The sequence below is a fragment of the Oculina patagonica genome, chromosome 12 (assembly GCF_052425735.1).
Source record: "Oculina patagonica isolate OP01 chromosome 12, crgOcupat, whole genome shotgun sequence".
Taxonomy (NCBI): Eukaryota; Metazoa; Cnidaria; class Anthozoa; order Scleractinia; family Oculinidae; genus Oculina; species Oculina patagonica.
Genome location: NC_135769.1, coordinates 32619349 through 32637324, shown reverse-complemented (window position 1 = coordinate 32637324; position 17976 = coordinate 32619349). Strand labels below are relative to the sequence as shown.

Here is a 17976-nt window from a genome sequence, read left to right as displayed (position 1 = left end):
ATTTACATCTTTTTTAGCGAGTGTCCGTACCGTTTTTTCGCATTGAAGCGATTTCACAAACAAGCAAAGTCGCCAAAGTTGTCCCCAGGCCACTTGCCAAGGGCTAAAAATTTTCACGCATGTGGGTGAGCAAAAAACGCATATCTGTTCTTTCCTGTAAGTTCCTGGCCTGTCAACGAGACTTTTTCTCCGAAATACAACTCAAGGTAAGTTGAAGAAAGAATATTTTGCCAAATTATCAAGGAAAAACAGTGGTTTAATAACTTAATTGACAGCTGTATAAAGCTGCTCAGAATCGCGGAAATCACGTCTAAGAGGCTTCAACTTTTCAAAATTTTCTGAGGGGGCATGCCCCCAGACCCCCCTAGGCGGATGGAGCCTTCGGCTCCATTCAATATGGGCCTCACATCCAAACTCATTTGAACTTCCCCTTTAAAAAAAAAACTGCCTAAAAGCCCAACCCCCCCCCCCCCCGAAAAAATATGGGTTTACAGCCACCCCCCTTTGAAAAATCCTGGATCCGCCCCTGACATTTAAGAGGAGATATGTAAAATTTGACATTCACTAGGTGCCCAGGGGTGGGGAATTCAACTCTGGATTCCAAATTCAAATTCCCCTGGGGTTGCCCGCCCCCCCCCCCCCCCATCCTGGAGCAAACAATTGATAGGTGCATAAAGTATATTTAGTTTTTGAAGCAATTTCCGCATCCATAAGGCCTGGTTCACACTAGCGGCATGACGACATAACGGCGCGGCAAGGTCTCGCAAATGCAAAAAACAGCTCACGTTGATGTTTTATGTCACCAGTGTGAACAACATAACATAACGACATAGTTGGAACATAATGACATAAGCATAACGAAATAAGGAAAGAACTGAACTTTTCTTTATGTCGTTATGTCGCTAGTGTGAACCACACACACCATGAACAATTATTAAGCCGAGAGACACTGGTGATCACTCTTGTACCCAGGCTTCCTCTCCGTTTGTACAAGAATTGGCGGGAAGAAACTCTTTGTGCGGGAAGATGTTCGGTTGATGATTTTGTATCTTGAAATTTGAAAAATATTCAGTTCAGAAACCACAGTGATGGCTCAAAGGGGAATAGCGTAAGTCATAATACCTCGATTTTTGTATTTTATGGTTTTATAAAGATTGCAGCTCTCGGTTTAAACGTCATTTGCAGCCAAATTTAAGCAGCACAGTTTGTAAATTATTTTTCCATGTTTTTCGTTCTAGTGCGTTTTTCTCTCCGAGTTCCAAACCAAAGAATAATCCTAAACCAAAAAGCGACGAAGTTGATGAGCAGGAACTGTCCAGGTATGTTAACTTGCTTTAAAAATAATCTTACGTTGTTGTTTCTTCGAGGCAGCAAAAGATTCCAATATGGCGCCGAGTCAGTCAACTAGTCGGGGGGGGGGGGGGGGGGGGGGGAGCTGGATCTAGACTGGTGAATCAAAAATTGTTATCTGAAGCTTTCAAGTGGGTAATCTTTTCAGACAAATCCTAACTGATGACCAGGGGAATGAAATCCAGTCGGCCAAATACTCAACTTTTATCAACCAGTATCAAGAAAAGTTTTAGTATATAATAATGTTGGATATAGGCATGTTCTCAACCTTTTATGTAATGCTAATCTTTCATGAACGTCAGAAGTAAAGATGTGGATGTGAAAGAAAGGACACCACTGAAGTTCAAAACTCAGTCTGCCGATCTTGACTCACCACCTGTCAAAAAGGCTCGGCAACAAAAATCTCGCCGGATACTTGATGATAGCAGTGATGAAGAGAATAATGGTGAAGCTGAGAAAAAATCATCATCCAATCAAAATGGACATGTGAAGAACGAGGAACAGGTCACGAAAGAGCAAGGTAGTGCCACTGTTGAAGAAAATGGTGAAGTTGAAGAGGATAAGGAGACACGAAAATTTATTGAAGTCGTATCGCCTGAAAATAAGCCAACACTTATCCCTAAAAGAAAGACAGGTTTGTGGTCAAAGATTTTAAGACGGAATCCACTAGGAAGTCGAGTAATATTTATTAAAGTTGGACAAAAATCAATTTCCAGAATAATTTAAATCCTATTGCGTTATTTCCTACCCTTAATAAAAGGTAAAGATGTAAGTAATTATCCGTGATAACACCAACAACAATTTCTTATTAGAGTCTGAGAAAATGAATTTCAAAGTTCACAAGGTATGGGCAAAATCTCACGTGTAGCCATTTTGTAAATTCATCTTAAGCGATTCAGTGGAATTCAGCGGAACTTCAAAATGTGTTTTCGATGTGTGGTGTTGTTAGAAAAGATTTCTTTTGATAAGATATTTGAAGCAGTAACAAAAAAGTTTGCAATAAGGTGGAAATAATTCTGGTACAACAATTTCTTATCAGAGTCTGAGAAAATGATATTTAAAGTTCACAAGCTATGGGCAAAAGCTTACATCTTTTAAGAGATTCAGTGGAATTAAGCGGAACTTCAAAATGTGTTTTCGATGTGTGGTGTTGTTAGAAAAGATTTCTTTCGATAAGATATTTGAAGCAGTAACACAAAAGCTTGCAATCAGGTGTAAATAGTTTTGGTACATAATTTTGTCCAATAACTACTCGAAGTCCTGGCGGATTTCCTCTTAATGTCATTGTCAGAAGTACTTTTTACTTTTGTATAATTCCATGTTTTAAATTACATTTGAAATCAAAGTGAACTGCTTAAATTTGATCCTGTGAAAACCTCAGTAGAAGGATAGCTTCCAAAGCCTTCAAATACAATTAAACTCTTCAACAATAGATGAGCTTGGGGAAGGTGCCTGGAAAGATGCAGACCCACAACTACTGCACATGTCCACGACAGGGAAGGCCGCTGACCAGTATTGTTTTGCGTTTAACTTAGCTTTTGATACATAATTTTAATTTTTATTCTATAGATTTTGATACATTATTTTAATATCTATATTTTTATAGCTAAGTAAATAGTTGTTATTAGGTTTTTATAAAGTGTCCTCAAATAGTTTTAATTCTTAGTTAAGCAAATGAGTTTAATTAGGTGTTAGTTAGGTGTGCACAATTAGTTAAGGGGACATTTCCCCTCAGCTACTTAGAAAGTATTGATTATTAATAAATTATCTTAATTAATTAATAACTATTTGACTGATCAATTGATTAATTAATATATTAAGTTATCCCGGGACTTAGTAAACTGTACAGGCCTAATACCAGCTGGTCTTCTCCGCAGCAAGAAAACCTGCAAATAAGAGAAAAGCATCAAGTGAGGAAGAATCTGCTGGTGGAAATAAGGTATTTACTTGTACTTGTAATTCTTTTTGTACCAGGAAGAGCGAGACATCACATGTAGGGAATTTGTTATAATAAATTTTACCTCTTGAAGTACTAGTCACGCTCACAACATAAGGTTAACACATTTTGCAGGATTTATTACATGCAAACCTTTTCTCAATTCTGGTACTTTTCTATTAAAAAAAACTTAGAAGGGAACAAAGTGGATGCAGTTACAAATTAAGAGACACTTTCAACTGCTGTTTAAAGGAATTAGGAATTCTCTCTTAGCTGACAAATGTGACCTAAGTTATCAGCAAAAGAGTGCATGTTTTAAACATCTCATGATTATATCAGGGTTGTCAGTGGGGTTTTGAGTAGCAGGTTCCATCTAAAAAGTAGGGGGCTACGAAACACTCAGAACTTGATACCACACACTCACAACTGACCCACTAATATTCCAAGTAGCCAGCGCAGTATTCGGAATAGCGGGTGAAAATATGCGCCAGTTGCCGGCTTATTTTGACAACCCTGTTATATTCCTGTTGGTTTAGACCCAGGGAGTTAAAAGAGCCAAATCAGAACAGTCTCCCCAAGAAAATGAAAATCAAAGTCCTGTTGAAGCTGACAAGCCATTACAAAGTAAATTAAAGAAAGAAGAAACAGAAAGAACATCAGACAAAGGTGATATTAAAGATGAAGACAAAGCTGAGGCTGATATGGAAACAAGAGACACAGAAGATCAAAATAATGGGAAAAAAGAATCAGAATCAGGAAGCAAAAACAAGCAAAAGGAAAAGAAGAAATCAAAGAAAAGCACAAAAAATGGAAGTAAACAAGAAGTAAGAGGTTCAGAGAAAATAAAGGATGAAGATCAAAGTGAAGAATCGAATGGTGAGGAAAAACAAGATACACCAGGAGATGTTGAGATGGCCACAGAGGAAGATGAAAAGAAAAACAAGAAAAGTAAAGATAGCAAAAGTCACAAGGGAGATGGAAAAGATAATGAAGAAGATAATAGGGTTGAAAGTACAAAAAGTGATAAGACAGAAGAAAAATGTAGCCCTGGCAAGAAAAGTAGTAAAGATGAATTAAAAGTTAAGAAAGAGAAGGACAAGAAAATAAATCCACTAAGTAATGATCAAGATGTTAAAAAGGAGAAAAAGACCAAAGGAGGGTTCAGTGACTTTTTCTGTAAGTATGATGTATGTTTCAATATGCAAATTAACACTTACATGTAATAGCAGTAAATTGGTGATGACCTTTGTTTTCAAGTGCGGTTCACTAGTTTGGTGGGCATACGGTTGGATGGTACTTTAGACTAAATAGCCAGTGCTCTGAATTCAATCTGGCCATGGTCTGCATTTTGTGCTCCAAAACAATTTTTAATTTTAAAGCTCTGGCAGTAATTATTTTGTTTTATTGTATTTGCAGCTCCCAAAAGATCCAAAAAGGTAGAGAGTAAAGATGAAAAACCTGCAGAGAAGAGTAAAAGTGACAAAAGCAATCAGTCATCAAAGAAAACAAGGTAAGATAGAACAATATGAAACAATGTTCAGGTTAGGGAAGTCATTCTTATCTTGTAACAACGATTAATGCCAACACTTGTTTTTCTAAAACACAAACTCAAATTACTGTTCCCCCTAGTTGGGATGAGAGTCCATCTCAAGTTACTCCTCCGCATTTTTTCTGATTACCAATTGTTCGCCAGAAGCCATCACTCCGCACTCTGAGGAACTCTTGTCTATGAATACAGTTGTCAAGAGAAATGATTGTAACTTTGTATTACTGCTTTGTTTAAGCTCTTCAAACAAAACTTCTGATGATGATGACGAGAGCGCTGGACCTGTCAAGGCCACAGAATATTCACCTGAAAAGAACTACTACCACCCTATTAAACATGCTTGTTGGAAATACGGAGAGAGGTGAGCTGATGGGTCATTATTCCTATATTTTTTGGTGAAATAAGTTGTCATGATTTTGTGATATTATGACTTCGGTAACCCTGTGTCATTCTACTGGAAATAGTACACATGTCGCTGTTGTGCTAGAAATGTGAAGTCCTGGACATCCAGAGTAGCCTGATTGCTGTTTTACTACAAGGCTACTCAGTCAACAAATAGCATGCATATAGATTCACCACTATATATAGTGGTGAATCTATAGAGGAGTCCCTCCCCCTAATACATAGAGGACACCTCTCCCCTTCTCCCTCTTCCATGCCCCCTCCCCCTCCCCTGCTATTACTCACCTCTGGATCTGCTACTTGCAGCCCACTTACTCAGTTGAATAACTCTTAATAAAGATCCAATATCTATTCTCTTTCAGAGTACCCTACTTAGCTGTGGCCAGAACATTTCAGGCCATAGAAGACACCTCTGCAAGGTAATGTATACTATTGTAAAATTCATTAACTATTCATGAGGGTGCAAACCAAACCCAGCACTGTATTCAGATCACATGTACAGAACAATAAACCCCAATACAAATCAAAAAATAGAATTATCTTTTGATACAGACTCCTGCTCAGCTAATAAGTATTCATTAACTTTTGATACAGATCTCTACTGATTCGCATAACAAAACTTTGCATTCAATTTATTGTTTTCATTTCACAAGTAGAATAAAATATTCACGTCCGATCTGTATGGGCGTTTACCCTGGCTCGCCATTGTAAACGCCCATACAGATCTCCTGCTCATATTTTATCTACTACTTATGAATCTGGAGGTTGTGGGTATAAATGCCATTAAGGTTAATTAATAACTCTTTGTCCCTTGTGGATTTCCTTTTGAAAACTTATACCCAGAGGAAATTCCTGGGTTATTTTCCAGCACTTTAAAATATCCTTATAATGTACTTCCCGCTTTTAATCTATACTAAAATATTAGACAACTGAGCCTTGTATGTATAATGTTTTCAACAGTAGCATTGGTATAGGTATAATCCAGGGGGGGGGGGGTACTCCCATATGTGGCCTATATAGGTATGTGCCACCCGATAGGGTATGGTTTTTGAGGTTCTCGGTCCTTAAATAGGGTATCATTTTTGCTCCTTTTTGCAATGTGTTCCCGGTGTGATCCTTAGATAGGGTACCTAAATTCTATTAGCTAAAATAAACGCCCAGCTAAACGAAAAAAAAAGATATCTTAAAACTGAATTTTCTGTTCACGTATTAGAAAAGCGATTTTGTAAAGATATGTGTCTTGCCATGCGCGGTTAGCTGTTATTTGGGTCGTCACGGAATGCTTCTCCTCCCCTCAAATAGGGTGTCATTTTTCGGTTTTCGGTCTTAAAAAGGGTGTCAATTTTCGCTTTCTTTATCCTTAAATAGGGTCAGGGTTTAAGAACCTTGGCGGCACACCCCTATCCGAAATTTATGGGAGTACCCCCCCCCCCCTCGGGTATAATTTATTGATGTTTTTGTACTTTACTCACAACAGGCTGAAGATTACTTCCATCCTTAGCAACTTTTTCCGTTCAGTCATTGTTCTTTCACCTGACGACCTACTGCCCTGTGTTTATCTTTGCCTCAACAAGGTACAGCACTTATATTTAATTAAATTGCAAAAACTAAAATTAGCATGAATGAGGTATACAAAAAGTTTCCGCTGGAAGGCAGTCAGTATATTCTGATTCAGGAGCTGTGAGCTTTGTTTGTTTGTTTGTTTACACTTGTCTGACTTGTCTTCTTATGTTTCATAGTTGGCCCCAGCATATGAAGGAATTGAACTTGGCATTGGAGAGAACATTCTGATGAAAGCCGTTGCAGAGTCAACAGGTACTCTCGATTATTTGTTTTTGGTCTGGCACAAATGAAAGCCATAATACAGTACAGCCTCATTAAAATGTCCAGCTAAGGGGTAGAGCTGAGTTTCTGTATTATAGTGGTAGAGGTTATATGAACTTTGGTTTCTCTGGGATCAGGTGGACTGTCTGTTATTTAAAGATGTTTGTATTGTGGGCACCATATGAATGCATCTTTTTGTCTTATCATGGTACATACAGTCGGGTAACATACTTGTACTGATTGTCGTTATTTTTATTTAGGACAGAGCCTGCAACAGATCAAGTCTGATGTTGGAGAAAAGGGAGATTTGGGGATTGTAGCTGAGGTAACTTACTACCATAACTACTGCATAAATTATCATAATTAAAACTAAAACTGCATAAATGGAGCTAAATAAATCGTAGTTTCAGTAGCAAACTGTTTGTCTCAGACCAAAACCAATTCATATCAGAACACTTTTAATTTGTTCCTTAATCGCTACACCTGAAGCAGGAAAGTAGGCTATAATGACAACACACTCGACCCTCCACTGCACGTGATTTTGAACCTTTTGCTTCAGTTATTCCCTGATCCACAAACCCAGCTGCCAGAACCATCTTGGTCCCAACATCTCTCTGCTGGGTGTTTATTGGTTTGCACAGCCACTGTCAATATTTTGTTTACACACTGGTTGTCCCTTTGAGTGGCTGTTGAACTGTGTTCAAACTGTACATCTAGGTAGTTTACTGTATTCATACTCAGCAGCTACAGACATCAAGCTGTTAGCACTGGCTTGTTGTCAAACGGCTGATAGTCTCTACTTTTCTACTTCCTGTCAGTCTTGCCGCAGCACACAGCGTACCATGTTTGCCCCACCCAAGCTAACTGCTGAGGGTGTCTTTACAAAACTAAAAGACATTGCCATGATGACAGGACACAGTGTAAGTATCAACCCAGGATCAATATGTTAATTCTCCTTACTTATCACATATTTTGAACATTGAATTTTGAAAACTGATGTTTGTGGCAACCATGCAAGGACTGACTGAGCATTGTCTTAATTGTATTTCTTGGTTGTAGTCTATGTCAAGAAAGTCAGAAAAAATTAAGGGGATGTTTGTAGCTTGTCGGGATGCAGAAGCCAGATATTTGATTCGGTAAGTAATTTTATACAATTCTGTGTGAAGTGGTTAGTTTGTGTAGTAGCTTCAACTGAGTATGTTGCTGATGTTTTTTGGTTTTCCTTTTTATTGAACAGTAAAACTACAGTAACTGTACATGATTTTGTGCTCTCTCGTTCATCTATGTGGAGCATATGATGATATTCTCAAGTTTTGAATTTTTTTAAAAGATCTCTAGGTGGCAAGTTAAGGATTGGTCTTGCTGAACAATCAGTTTTAACTGCACTGGGTCATGCTGCCTTTCTTACGCCTCCAAGCAAAGGTAATGACTACCCTCCTGTAGCATGTAGTATACTAAAACTTTGCATAAGTTGTGCAAGGTACTGTATGAGTATGTTGAACAACTTCCAAACAAACCATACACCCTTTCATCAGTGGTGGATCCAGACCTTCAGGTAAGTGGAGGCCCCATTCATCCAGACCCTGAAATAAGAGGGGGGCCTGCCATTGAAAATAACTTTTCTCAGCCCCCACCCCCGGGCCCCTCCCCTAGATCCGCCACTGTTCATGTACAAAATCTTCCAAACATTTTTTTGCAACCATACCTTCTACATCATTGGTTTTATTCCAAAGGTTCTGCACCACATACCAGTAAAAATAAAATATAATATTCAATATAATCTGTCTCACTTATTTCCCTCATTTCAGCACAGATTTGTATCACAAAGCCTTTATTTTAAAATAATTTTTGTTGCTTTATTTTCCCAGAGTTCCCACCTCCCATAATTGACAATGGCAAGATTTTTTCTGGTGATGAGTTGAAGAAGAAACAAGATGAAGCTGCTTTAATTGTCAAGACCTGCTACTGGTAAGTTAGTTTCTATGATGAGCATCTAATATCTTCTAACATTATCAACACATCATGTAGACTGGTAATGGGAAGAAAGGAAATCATCAAAAGGAGTTATATTCTTGATGCAGCATCAAATTCTCAGAACAAACATAACAGAATGCATGATGATCAGTTAGGGAAATTTATATTTTGATCATGGAACTACCGTATTTACTCGAATAAGCGCCGCGGCGCTTATTAAATGTTTTACGCCTCCAGTGCGGCGCTTATTCGAGGGCGGCGCTTATTTGAGGGCGGCGCTTATTAAAAAGTTTGATGCCACAAAGAATCTAATCCTTAAGATTAATTGAAATGACGTCCCTTGATTGCCAAAATTAGTCTCTTGCTGAAGAGAAAAGTGGCGTTAGCTGTCTTGTCAAAGATCGCAGCCTTCACAACATTTACAGAACTACATATTGTAAGAATGTTCCATAGAAAAAGTAATGGGCGAGCAGTAAGACAAGCACTTTGAACTGCAGAACATCGCTTTTTTTGAACTGCAGAACATCGCTTTTGATGAAAAGAAATGTCCAAGTTTGTTTGAGAGTTGCTTTGTAGTTCTATTTCTAGTTAAACGGATTTCTTTGAATAAGCGCCGCATCGGGACTGCGGCGCTTATTCGGGGGCGGCGCTTATTAACTTTTTTGTCCAAAATGCGGCGCTTATTCGAGGGCGGCGCTTATTCGGGGGCGGCGCTTATTCGAGTAAATACGGTAAAAGAATTTATGTTCTGCTCTCCCTACTGGAAGGTGCAGTGGCCTAATGGTTAGTGCACCAGACTCTGGATCGAGCGGTCCGTGTTCAAGTCCTGGCTTGGCCCCCCGTCCTTGTGTTGTGTTCTTGGGCAAGACAATTTACTCTTATAGTGCCTCTCTCAAAACAGGTGTATAAATGGGTACTGGCATCATAATGCTAGGGGGACGGGGTACCCTGCGATGGACTAACATCCCATTCAGGGGGGAGTAGAAATATTCCGAGCCGCTTAATGCTACAGAATCTGGGATAAGGTCTGGCGAGTATGGGCCACTTGGCTTGAGGCTTTCCTTTTCTGTTTGACCTACATAAATTTGTATCGGGTGATTATAATAAAGTAAATTATATTTATAGCATGTAATGTGTGTGGAGGGTATGGCTACATTGTCATTGCACTGATCATCTACATATGATCCTGTGCAATGTTAGTATTGTGGCTCAAATAGAACTTTTGCCTTGACAGTGAAATGCCAAACTACAATAAACTCATTCTATCTATTCTGGAACATGGATTGGAGGTGCTGCCGAAACACTGTCATCTGACTCCAGGTACAGACATACCGCATGTTAATTTCTGATGATAGTCACTTACATTCACCTTTGAATGCAATCATAAAAATTTAATACAATATAATTTTAATTATTTTTGACTGTAGTAACACAAAATGTGAAAAATTAAGAAAATTGTAAAATTTCACTAAAACAACAAATTAAATTTAATGTGGAAAATCAATAATAATTAACTACCATCATAGGCCCCGCAATACATGCAAAGACCTACAACCACTAAGTCCTCTGCACGCATTGCATGCCTTTCGTTCTAGTCACTTTAATTGGTCTCTCTTTTAGGAATACCTCTGAAGCCTATGTTAGCACACCCATCCAAGGGAGTAGAGGAAGTGTTTAAACGATTTGAAAATGCAGCTTTCACTTGTGAATTTAAGTATGATGGTGAACGAGCACAGGTGAGAAACCATTTATGTGTTGTTGTTTTTTCGTTTTTTTTTTGGGAAGCTTCTTTCCAGAACTGGAGGCTTTTGTTATCAGGATATGGTCATCATTTTTCCTGGATCCGTGCCTGCACATGTAGGTTTTCCTGAAGTGTACTGAAAGTAGTTACTGTACAACTGATTCAATTTAGCACCCGAGACACATTTTAATTTGGGCTATTTGTATGCATTATATACTAAGATTAATATCCTGCAAGCTTCTTTCTCGTTTTCGCAGTGAAAGTGGCGTGGGTAAGGGGAGGGGGAAAACTTTATTCAAAGGTTAGTAATTAAAAGTGATGTTGAAGTTTTTTGTTTTTAGATCCATGTGCTGGAAAATGGAGAAATTCATATTTACAGCAGAAATCAAGAAAATAATACATCCAAGTATCCTGACATTATTGAACGAATGCCAAAGGTTAGTATTTGCCATTCCTAAATCCACTCATGGACTAAAATAGCCCCTTGCATGCCTATATTTTTTTGTAGTGAATAATAAGAACCTTTTCTAAGCCATTTTCATTGGCATACTGCACCTTTCTGTCGTGATTGATTATACTATTACACAGTTTGCAGTCCCACACCCCCACAGAAAATACTCTTGACAGATAATACCTTGTTTAGTACCCCCAGGACCTGGGATAGTAATCAAAGACTATATCTGAGAGCATGGCATTTGAATGGCTTAGTATGTAAGGTTTGTTCCTTTTGTTATCAGGTTTTGGGTGATGGTGTTAAGTCCTGCATTATTGATGCTGAAGCTGTAGCCTGGGACAGGGAAAAGAAACAGATTTTACCTTTTCAGATTCTCAGCACACGAAAAAGAAAGGTGATTAGTTAATGATCTTTTACTTGATACAGTGTATGTAATAAAATTTAAGAAAAGAAAAAGTGGATCGTACAATTGGTCTGGGTTAGAGAATGGAAGGAAAGAAGCTTATATGTATCTTTTTAAAAAAAAGAACAAACAAAGAGAATTCAATCACAGAATTTTTTTGTTATTTTTCTTTAGGATGCTGATGCCTCTGAGATAAAAGTGCAAGTCTGTGTATATGCGTTTGATCTGTTGTATCTTAATGGACAGGTAAGTGCAGCTTGCATATTAAAAAAAATCTCGATGATTTGATAGTGCAGAATGCAATATGGAACAATTGAAAGTATGATGTTTTATATATGTTCGTGTTTATTTGCTTTATTTTACTTTCGGAAAAACTGTTCACAGGCTACTTGTATTCTTTCCCAGTTGTTCCTTACGCTAATCTTTGCAAACGTAACACGACACTTTTGTTCGTTTGTAACAAAATACTTTTGTCTTCCTTGAAAATGCGATAACATGAAACTTTTGTTTTTTGTTTGTTTTACAGCGGCATCGATGACATTTGTTTAATTTAATTAAGTTACGGTTAAGACTGCACGAAAGACGATTCTCAAAAACTAAAGAAACAAATCTAATCAAAAAACATATTTTTCGACAGGTTTTTTAAAACGCAGTACAGCTAGGATATTTGTTTCCTGGTTATCAGGTGTTCACGCCGAAAATCCCGGTGCAAGTTTTTGCATATCTAATTACGAAAGCGCTGTGAAAGTCTCAAAATCTAATTAAATTAATTTGCGGTTTTATTTGGCGCCAAGAAGTCTGCAGGAAGCCTACTGCAAACACGCAATACAAGCGATGTTCATGATACAGTAGTTCCAGAAAACAACGTAGACTAATCTGCGCATGCGTTTGGTGTAAATTACGTTGAGTAGTACCACAAGGAGAGCAAAGGGTTTTCTGAAACAAATATATACGTTTGAGATCTTCATATGAGAGTAACGTAGATGTGCTCCAGGTTTTACCTACCACCCCCACCCCCTCCACAAGGAATAATTAATTAATTGATATTAATTAATTAATTGGTGATTAAAAGTTTACACTGTAGCGCTTTAGGGGTTTAGCGGACAACAGCCCCACCAAACCATCACAATAGTGCATTCTGCACTAATAAATACTTTCAAAAAAGAGATATTACCTGCTGGTATGGGGGATTCATTTTGTACTTTCCATAGAAACCCAAGCATAAATTAATATACAAACTTTTTTTCTGGAGATCTTTTGAAATGCAACTTTTTATTAATTTCAGTCATACATCAAAGAACCTTTCCAGGCTCGTAGAGAAGCACTAAGAACATCCTTCACAGAGGTTGAAGGGGTAAGAAATGCTTCACATAACTTAACTTTTTGTTTCCTTGTTTATCCCTTTCTTGCTCTACTGTTGCGATTGAAGGAATTGTTGCCAGTGTTTTAATATTGTGTTTCTCGCTATGACAGGAATTCATGTTTGCTCAGAGCTCTGATTCAGTAAATACAGATGATATTGCTGAATTCTTAGACGACTCCATCAAGGGTAAGATTTAATAAACCTCTATCTACTTGTTGCAACGAATCTCTCAGTTCCCAGCATGCACATTACTGGCATACGACAAACTAAATGCACTGGAAATGTCTCGGTTCCGTCCAAAGTATATGCATGCATGGGTTTGGGCACCACTGTTGCAACATTAACATGCCGTGATTACCAGAAGTTCGAATGACTGTGATCATAGAAAACCCGACAATATTTTTAATTAAAAACAAAAAGCGAGAGGGAGGTATAACAAAATGGTTTAATAGATCCTATTGTTGTAGAACAGTACTCCACAAATACAGGAAACCATTAGGAAGTGAGGATGTTTAACCATGGCAAGGGTGGAAATGGATTGTAAGTGTGAAAAAATTTGGACACGCGAGGCTAGGCTTACGACGTATAAATTCCTCCCAAAACGCTATTGTTTCATGAAAATTGCTTTCTATATTAAGATAGAAAGAGAGATCATAAAGTTGTTATTCCATAAGTTGATAGAACATCATTTTACTACAATTTTGAGCTACATGTAACATTCAATAAACTGCTTCTAACTGCGTTTGTTCTTTTTCCTCAGGTAATTGTGAAGGTTTGATGGTGAAAACTCTTGAAGTAGACGCTACGTATGAAATTGCTAAACGCTCGCATAACTGGTTGAAGGTTAGTTGAACTTCTTTTTTGAACCCAGTAGTATCATTCTTTCATTTAGTCTAGTAACTTTCTTGTGTGATCATCGCAGTGAAAGTATTCGTAAAAAATAAACCCGTTGTTGGCGACTGACGTTTCAAGAACCCCTCAAAGCGCAAAAAATATTTTACGGATATTAGTGATCTGATTGGTTCGTTTAGTCGTGATGTGATTGGTTCTTTATGTCTCAAGAGTGATTGTTTGTTGTCATTCTCGAAAACAGTTGGCCAAAACTTGTAGCTGTAACTTGCTAAGTTAATTAAACCAAAAACTGACCAAATCAAATTGCATCCCGCCAGAGATGTCCAGTTTGTATATAATTCCTGTGATTTTTGCTCCTCATTTCAGTTAAAGAAAGACTATCTGGCTGGTGTAGGAGATACTTTAGATGTTGTAGTTATTGGCGGTTATTTGGGTAAAGGCAAAAGAACTGGTTCATATGGCGGATATCTTCTGGCTTGCTATGATCCTGAGAATGAAGAGTTCCAAACCATCTGCAAGGTAACATACAAACCGTAGGTAACTGAAGCTTGGTACCTACAACAACAACAACCATTTTATTTTGCCAGAAAAATGAAAATATTTAGAGCATAAAATAAATCAACTTTAATAGGCAAAAAAGTACTCAAAATAGTAATAAACTAAACGGGCTGACTCTGTAGTTACAAAAATTAAAATGCTATGACTAGGTAGCCTTCGTCGCAGCCGGATGTTTCACAAAACCTCGGTATAGACTATACCAGGGATTAGTTCGTCTGCAACCCAGGCTATGACTAGGTTGTACGTGTAATATATTGAAGGAAAAAGAAACAGAAAATATTAAAGATACAAACAAGTAGTTAACAATTACGTATATGCATAACTACTAATTTAAGATAGAAGTTTTTTTTTATTTTAAGATAATTGAAGATCAATATTCTGATGTTTCCCTTTTCCTTTGAGTAATTTCTGTTTAATGTTTTTTCACCCCTGATAGTAACAGCCTGTTACCTGATAATCTTTTCTTTCTAGAAAGCATAGAGTAAATACGTAAGGTAGGTAACATTTCGGAAGAACAGAGAAGTTTGTCGAGAATCGATAGATTCAAAAAAACTTCACTGGGAGACATGAACAAATATATCGGGACACTGGACATTGCAAAAAAAAAAAATGGAACATCGTTTTTTTAAGTTTTGAAAAAATCGTGAAAACGCTTAGACCTTTTGGGAGGACCTGCTCAAACAGAGTTTACTCGAGTAGTGACGTCCAGTAGTAGATGGTGTAGTAAAATTGACTGTGTGTTTTGTCCACACTCCCTCTCTTCTCAGATTGGAACCGGTTTTACAGACGAACTGCTTGACAAGCATCACCAGTTTTTCAAGGATCACGTGATTTCACAACCCAAGGCTTATTATCGCTATGACGACAGCTTGGCTCCTGATCACTGGTTTGACGCAGTGCAGGTCAGTTTTGCTTTCACTTGTTTACCTGTGCGTTAGGCTCAAGACTTTGCATGTTAGTATTAGTTGCAGTTGCTTTATCAAAGATAAGAGCGATTTGTTAGTTCTATATTCTTTCTTTTTTGATGGGGGTGGGGGGGTTGGGGAGAACAACTCAGAGGACAAGTAACATCAAAATAAAAATGTGATCAGTATAAGCATTGAACATGTGTAAAAGAAACCAATACTGACAGCTCTTGGTTTTGTTTAGGTGTGGGAAATCAGAGCAGCGGATCTCTCAATCTCTCCAGTTCATAAAGCGGGGGTCGGCCTGGTGAGTAGACAGTATCAGAGCTCCAGCTTGTTTCTGAATTTTCATGTTTCTTTTTCCCCAAAGCAGACCTTTTCTCACAATTTCGAAAATATTTCGCTTTTTTTGGCTTGAAGAAGCGCAGGGGGTATTGCCACCCCTCCCCCCCCCCCCCGTCCCCTACTCATACTCGTAAAGGGTAGCTGTGGCCCTTAAAAAGTGAATTTTATATCCCTGTATTACAACTTGTTTTTGAGTTGAAACTTTTCTTTCTTGTTAACGTTAGGTTGATCCAGTCAAAGGAATCTCACTACGATTTCCTCGCTTTCTGAGAATCCGTGACGACAAGAAACCTGAACAGGCCACGGACAGCTCACAAGTGAGAACAATTGTTTGAATGTCCACCTTTTTGCAGTGTGCTATACCTTATTATAGGAAATTAACGCGAATTTCAAAAATTCGCGTTAATTTAAGTCGCGTTAATTTTTGTTAACGTTAATTCCGCGCCATTAATTAAGTGGAGCGTTAATTTCCATGACCTTAATTTCTATTATTTTGGCCCCAATTTCTCGTACGTCCAGCCGTTTCATCAGGGTGAAGGTCTGCTAGTATCACTGAAACTACGAAGAACGCTCGAGGCGGTCAGATTCCTTCCCTTAACCCCTACGTTAAGGATTATACACCTAGTGGTGATATAAACTTGTTCCTGTTGTCTCAACAGGGTTTTTTTCTATGTGTTCTTCGCGTTAATTTCCTTCATTTTGAAATGTACGCCCTCTTTCGCGTTTATTTCCTTTATTGGATAGTAATTCTCCTTCAGTTCGCGTTAATTTAAGTCGCGTTAATTTCAAATACCTTAATTAACACAAGCGTTAATTTCCTATAATAAGGTAATCATTCGACAAATATCCCCTGGGTCTCCTTCGTTCCGAGACATCTGACCATGAAGGGTTCTTGTTAAAACTGGGAAGTTTGAATGTCGAATGTTCGCAAAACCACATACCACAGAAAAGGAAACAACTTGAAGTTTTGAATTTTTCGCTTCAAATTGGATTTGTGGATTGTTCTCCTTTCACGATAATATACTAACATGCCACGTTTGATAGAGCAAACTCTCCAGATAAAGATTGCTTTCCAAACATCGGTATCCGTCTTTTGTTTGAATTCGTATTGGACGGGAACTAGCTTGCAATGGAAGCGTATGCGGGTAATCTTTTCAAATCCAAATGACGCGAAGCTCTTTTTAATGATATTCCCTTGCATTAGCCTCTATTGCAGGCTAGTTCCATTCCAATACTGAGAATACAAATATGGTCTATTCAAGACCACGACTTTTTCCAACAAAATGCCTGAGGCGAACTTTTTACAGGCTCGCTTCGTGTTTAAGCTGTTAGCTACAGCAAGTGACAATTTGAAGTGGGAGAACCTTTGTGTTAGCGCTAAACCGGATAATTGTTTTGGAATGCCCATTAAATTCGAGTTTTCTTTTGCTCATTTTTCAGGTTGCCGAAATGTACAGAAGTCAAGAAACTGTAAAAAATAATACAAACGCACCCGCGGCTGCAGACGCCTCTGATGACTTCTACTGAGGCGAGAAAATAGTTGCCTGAAGTGGCGGGAAAAGTCATTTTTCCTCGCGCGCCAAAAAAGTTACCAGCTTCTTTGCGTGATGTTTCTTTTGCGGTCGGTATTTCTGAGCGTTTTTCAAATCACTACAAAAACATACAAACACTCGGCCTTTAATTTTTTTTTAAAAAAGCTCGTACTTTAGTTCCACGTTTGCTGAACTTGGTGAATTGAGTATTAATTTGTTTCACGCGAGTCCCGCGACAGCCCACTTTTCCGTCAGCTCAAAGTTTTTGTTTTTATTGACTGAATCTGTTTGGTTTTAATTTTACGGCAGTCATTTAAAAAGCGCACACGAATTTGACCTGAATGCAAAATTAAGCCTTGCAGCTTATCAAGCTCTCTCTCGTCAGGATTTTACATCGTTTGTACAGAAGGAAAATACACAACGTTATCACCTGTTACCTAATATCTTCCCGCTAAGTGGCAGATACATATAAGGCGTCACACAACGATGTAACTAGAGATGATTTGTAAACTGTAATCTATTGAAAATCCTTAGGATTTACGTACCTAATTGAACATAACATATACATCCAGTACTCGAGCATGTAACGATCGGATAGTTAAACAATAAATTATTACTCATGTTGATTTATGAGGTCTAGCCTTCCCTTTGAATACGAAGTGTGATTCATTCTCAATCTGGTGAACACGAGATTCAAGATGGTCCGTGGAATTCAAGAGACTTGCACTTCTATTATCGGCCATATTAATTTAATGCTAACTGCTATGAGACTTACAAGCAGGCTAAGCTAT

The 17976-nt window shown here is 38.1% G+C and overlaps 1 protein-coding gene across 1 annotated transcript; it reads left to right on the top strand.

Moving 5' to 3' along the window:
• The first annotated feature begins 1000 nt into the window (after window positions 1–1000).
• LOC144633176 (DNA ligase 1-like) lies at window positions 1001–17838 on the top strand. Its single transcript, XM_078491981.1, has 28 exons — window positions 1001–1108; window positions 1239–1319; window positions 1653–1984; window positions 3228–3289; window positions 3823–4462; window positions 4703–4796; window positions 5071–5193; window positions 5597–5653; window positions 6712–6808; window positions 6974–7049; window positions 7319–7383; window positions 7877–7978; window positions 8118–8194; window positions 8389–8480; window positions 8927–9026; window positions 10267–10352; window positions 10653–10768; window positions 11115–11210; window positions 11511–11621; window positions 11805–11876; window positions 12916–12984; window positions 13104–13179; window positions 13754–13836; window positions 14212–14364; window positions 15171–15305; window positions 15553–15615; window positions 15878–15970; window positions 17094–17838. Exons 1-28 carry the CDS (start codon window positions 1089–1091, stop codon window positions 17178–17180), a joined length of 3258 nt encoding a protein of 1085 aa, XP_078348107.1. The 5' UTR covers window positions 1001–1088; the 3' UTR covers window positions 17181–17838.
• The last annotated feature ends 138 nt before the right edge of the window (window positions 17839–17976 follow it).

Excerpts from the sequence above, each read along its gene's own strand:
- LOC144633176 (XM_078491981.1), top strand. The coding sequence starts at position 1,089 with ATGGCTCAAAGGGGAATAGC. Across the intron at positions 6,809-6,973 it reads TTTATCTTTGCCTCAACAAG|TTGGCCCCAGCATATGAAGG; the intron begins GTACAGCACTTA and ends TATGTTTCATAG. Across the intron at positions 11,622-11,804 it reads TCAGCACACGAAAAAGAAAG|GATGCTGATGCCTCTGAGAT; the intron begins GTGATTAGTTAA and ends ATTTTTCTTTAG.